The sequence below is a fragment of the Adiantum capillus-veneris genome, chromosome 18, assembly GCF_014529385.1.
Source record: "Adiantum capillus-veneris isolate H3 chromosome 18, ASM1452938v2, whole genome shotgun sequence".
Classification (NCBI taxonomy): Eukaryota; Viridiplantae; Streptophyta; class Polypodiopsida; order Polypodiales; family Pteridaceae; genus Adiantum; species Adiantum capillus-veneris.
Genome location: NC_140948.1, coordinates 127058144 through 127063331, shown reverse-complemented (window position 1 = coordinate 127063331; position 5188 = coordinate 127058144). Strand labels below are relative to the sequence as shown.

Genomic DNA, 5188 nt, shown 5'->3' with positions numbered 1-5188 from the left:
TTTGTTGGTTGAAGATTATGCACAAAAGTTTAGAAACTTAAATAATAGGTTGGAAGCAGCATAAGAACCTTCTATAGAGCAATTGGGAGACTATTTTTGTAAGGGACTCAAAAAGGAGTTCAGAAGTGTAGTAGTAGGGAGACCCCCATTAGCAAATGCACATGATTTTATTGATTTGGTGGAAGTAGTTGCAAGAGCTAAAAGAAGATATGGAGGTAAGGTAGAACTAAAGGAGGAGAAGAAGAAGAAGACTGAGGATTCAGACTCAGAGTCAAAAGAGTCAGAGTCAAGGTCAGGAACTGATGATTCAGATTAGGATACTGAAGTTGACACTGAAAGTGATGAAGAGGAAGATTGGTCAGAAAAGAAGAAGAAAAAGAAGAAGAAGAAGGAAAAGAAGAAGCGGAAGAAAGATAAGGGTAAACACAAGAATGAAAATAAGTAGGGAAAGGAAGCAATAACTGGAGATGTAGTCAACAAAATCATTCAGGAGAAATTGCAGACAATTGGAATGTCAAGAAAACCATATTGTCACGTGTGTCAAAGATTTTGTCATGAATATGAAAATTGTTACTATAATCCAGATTTTAGGGGAAGAAGACCTGAGTATATTACTCAAAAAATGAGGGAGACAACTTCAAATGTGGTAGCTCCTCAGGGTGCTAACAGGAGATATCAGGGACCTGCACCTTAGAGGAGGTTCGTGAATCCCAATAATTGGGGATATTAAAATAGGATTCATAACAATATGCAACAGTCACTATGCAATTATTGTGGGGTCATGGGACACAGTCAAGGACTTGATTGTTAAAAGGCTTACTAAGGAAGTAACAGGAAAGAATCAAAAAATAGGAATGTATACTGAGGAAACGGTTGATGGGGAAGCTTGTGAAGTTCAACCTTTGGATGTTGATTACAAGGTACCAGTAGTTGGGGCTTCTATTGGAAAGATGTTTTTCTCCGGTGTACTCTTAGACGGAGGATCAGGAGTTAATATCCTCCTGGAGTAAACTTACAAACGTTTGAATCTCCTGAAGTGGGATCCAGCTTCTTTTTAGGTGAAAATGGTAGACCAAAGGTGAGTTCAACCTTTGGAATTTTGAGGAGTTTGCAGATCTCTGTTGGGGGCCTGTATTTTGTAGCCAACTTTGTAGTACTCAGGTTGGAAGAATTTGTTCATTCTTATCCACTAATGTTGGAAAGACCATGGTTAAGAGCAGCAAGATTAAAGTAGTTATGGGGAGCCAATTCCATTGTGATCAAAAGAGGAAAGAAGAAAGTCAGAATACAAATGGATGCCAGAAAGGTAATACCACTAGGTTTCAACGCACTACATGCAGAGGGACTGAACATGGTAGAAGAAATTGGAGAGGATGTAGAAGAAGAATTTTTAAGAACCAATTCATTAGTGGTACCTATTTTTGAGGTGGATGTGCAAAAGATAGCAACTAAGTATGTTTTGCAACATCAGGATAATGGGTTGAAGTCTTTGACTTAGGAAACATTGATTGCTTAGGGTAAGAAGTCAACTACCAAATTGGGTAATGAGTTGTTGAAATTTTTTTAGATTGGAAACAAAGAAGAATTGGAAGCTATTGAAGCAATAAAGCAGTCAGAAAGAGCTTTTGAACATCAGATGGAAAGAATTGCTAGGGTCACTCAGGATGAGCTGCAATAAGTGAACCTAAACACTAAGGAGGAACCACAAACAGTGAGGGTGTCAGCAAAACTGGATGAGGAGTTTAAGGAGAAACTGAAGGAGTTGTTTCCAGAATTCAAAGATGTTTTTGCATGGAAATATACAGCTATGAAGGGAGTAGATGCTATCTTTTTTCAACACAAAATTAACTTGAAAGCAGATGCAGTTCCAGTTGTACAACAAAGATACATGATGAATCCTAGCTATGCCAAACAGGTTAAACAAGAGATTGATAAACTGTTGGCTGTGGGTTTCATTTACCCATTGGATGAGGCTACTTGGTTGTCACCAATTGTTGTAATTCCCAAGAAGAATGGAAAGATCAGGGTGTGTGTAGATTACAAGAAACTGAATGCTGCAACAGTGATTGATCCATTTCCATTACCTTTTTGTGATACACTATTGGATGTTGTAGTTGGACATGAACTTTATATTTTTTTGGATGGTTTTAGTGGATATAACCAAATCTTAATGGCACTTGAAGACAGGGACAAAACAACTTTTGTCACTAAGTGGGGAGTTTATGCTAGCAATGTGATGACATCTGGCTCAAAGAATGCTCCATCAACATTTCAGAAGGTGGTCTAGCGTGTGTTTTTTGAATTCCTTACAACATTTCTGAGGGTTTTTTTGGATGATTTTAGTGTTTTTGGAAAGAATTAGGAATATCTTGAGCACTTAGGTTGTGTTTTCATAACTACAGGCAATTCAAACTGTCACTGAACCCAGCCAAGTGTGCATTTGCAGTTAACAGAGGAGTTCTCTTGGGACATGTAATTTTTTAAGAAGGAGTATCTATAGATCCAAGGAAGGTGGAAGCAATCAGTAAAGCACCAGAACCAAGGACAATTAAGCAATTGAGTAGATTTTTGGGTCAGGTGAAGTGGCATAATCAATTTTTGAGATATTTAGCACATGTCTATACACCACTAACAAAACTTGCAAAGAAGGATGTAGTATTTGAATGGGGAGAAGAGTAGTCAGTATTCTAAAGAATATGTTAACTGTAGCAGCAATTTTACTTGTTCTTGATTGAAATTTACCATTCCAGATTTTTGTGGATGCATCTCATGTGGCAGTAGGTGTAGTATTGATGCAAGAAACCAGACGAGGTTGGTTTATACCAATTTATTATGCAAGCAAGGTATTGACACCTGCAAAAAATAATTACACAGTTACCGAGAGGGAATGCTTGGGAATGATCTAAGCATTGCAAAAATTTAGACATTACCTTTTAGACAATACAATAATCTTCCACATGGATCATCGGGCTCTTATCTGTTTGGTGATCAACCCACAATTATCAGGAAGGTTGGCCAGATGGATGTTGCTCTTGCAGGAATTTGAATATGTGGTAATACTTACTCCTGGGAGACTTCATGTCTCGGTTGACTATCTCAGTAGATTGGAAATATGTGAGGTTGATTCCTTAGGAGTACCTGATCAATTACTTGATGTAGAGTTCTTTTTAGTTCAGGTGATAGAGCAGTGAGGGGATTGATATGAAGACATGCTTCAGTTCTTTATTGAAGGGGTGTTACCTGAAGCAATGACTAAGGATCAAAGAAAAAGATTAGCGTTAAGAAGAAAACCTTATACAGTAATTGCAGGGATATTGTTCAAGAGAGGAATTGATCAGGTGATCAACAGATGTGTTCCTAAATTTGAGAAAAGAGCAGTACTGGCAGAAGCTCATGCAGGTAATTCAGGAGGACATTTTTCAGGAGATGTTACTGCAAGGAAAATATTTCAAGCAGGACTTTGGTGGCCAACTGTTATAAAAGATGCTCAAGCATTCAGTAAGAACTGTTTGTTGTGTCAGAGAGAGGGCAGGCCACTGAATGTAGATAGGATTCCCTTGCAACCTACATTACCTTTGGAACCATTTCATACATGGGAACTAGATTTTGCTGGTCCAATCAAGCCACCTGCAAGGTTTACACAGAATAGGTACATATTGGTTGCAACTAATTATTACACAAAATGGGTAGAGGCTATGGCTTTAAGAGATAACACGGAGTGTGGAATTTTTTTTGTATAAAAACATTATGACCAGGTTTGGATGCCCTATTGAGTTGGTTTCTGATCGTGGAGGACGTTTCATTAACAAAGTGATTAGTAAACTGACTGAGTTGCATATGATCCTGCTTAAGAAATCAAGTGTGTAATATCCTCAGGCAAATGGACAAGCAAAGAGTACAAATAAGTTTTTGATCAAGATAATTAGGAAATTGGTCAATCAGAATAGAACAGGCTGGGATGAAAAGTTGGATTCAACACTTTGGGCTTTTAGAACTGCTTGTAAAGTGACAACAGGCATGACTCCATTCAAGTTGGTGTATGGGTTAAAAGCAGTAGTTCCTTGGAATTTTTAGTACCAAGTTTAAGGGTTGCAATTCAACAAAAACTGTCACCTAAAGGGTCAGTAAACTGCAGGAAGGAAGAATTAATGAAGCTGGAAGAAGGCAGAGTTCAAAGCATGCATATTGTAGAGGTTATCAATAAGAACATAAAGTTTAAAAATTTTCCTGTAGGAGATTGGGTGATGGTTTACAATAGCAAGCTAGGACAGAGACCTGAAAATTGAAATTGAGATATGTGGGTCCATTTTAGACAGCTAAAATTGTGGGGCCTAATACTTTAGTTTTAATTGATTAGTCAGGGCACCTCATTGCCAAACCATTTGATAGTTTTTTATTAAACCCATTTTTTGGAGAAATAATCGGGACTTGAGTGGAGCACATGTTTAATGATGATGCTAGGATAGTGACAACTTATTCATGTGACATGGCTAATGAGGTGACTATTAGCAAGTGCGCAACGAGTTTCGATTCTCTGTGTTTTTCTGTTGCGTTGAGTTCTTCTCCTTGCTACAATATGTCAAGCCATTGCAATACTTCTATGGGAGCAGGGTTCGACTCGTGCTTGGAGGATGATGAACCTCCTGCCAAGCTAAGGCCTTTGCGTAAATCCAAAAATGAACGGGCCATCATCCGTGAATCCAGTTCTGAAGACGAGCCTGAGTTGTTAACACCTCTCAAGGCTATGCCAATTGCAAAGGAAGAACCAACAAAGGAGTATACTTTTCTGGATTTCAAATATGATTTGGTAGCCAATGATGACAATGTGTCATGGTTGAGGAGCATAGGGCTATTGGATTTTTCAACACTGCCATGGGTGAGTTGGAGGCAGAATTAGAGGCCCATGATTTACTTGAAGTATTTACAGGAAAATAATGGCCATATTTTTGCTCAAGATTACCTAATTGAAGCCCTGATTGCCCAAGTGTTTGATGTGCATGCTGTTGAGGACAATGAAGTCAGTAAAGCCACAGAGAAGGATATGTCAAAAGCTTTTCTGCCATCTCAGGGTGAGATGCACTACTACCAACTGTCAAGTATGAAACATCAGGTCAGGTAGCAGCAGGTCAGGTGGTTGATTGAAAGAGTGTTTTTATTGGTTAAATCAAAATACATATGCAGGGAGAAC

General features: G+C 38.4%; 1 protein-coding gene across 1 annotated transcript; it reads left to right on the top strand.

Moving 5' to 3' along the window:
• Window positions 1–209: 209 nt before the first annotated feature.
• Window positions 210–4286, top strand: LOC147436379 (uncharacterized). The gene is made up of 12 exons (XM_086487851.1): window positions 210–215; window positions 317–419; window positions 585–659; window positions 736–920; window positions 1568–1654; window positions 1697–2278; window positions 2751–2843; window positions 3039–3176; window positions 3219–3649; window positions 3756–3810; window positions 3877–4031; window positions 4136–4286. Exons 1-12 carry the CDS (start codon window positions 210–212, stop codon window positions 4284–4286), a joined length of 2061 nt encoding a protein of 686 aa, XP_086343977.1.
• Window positions 4287–5188: the final 902 nt, after the last annotated feature.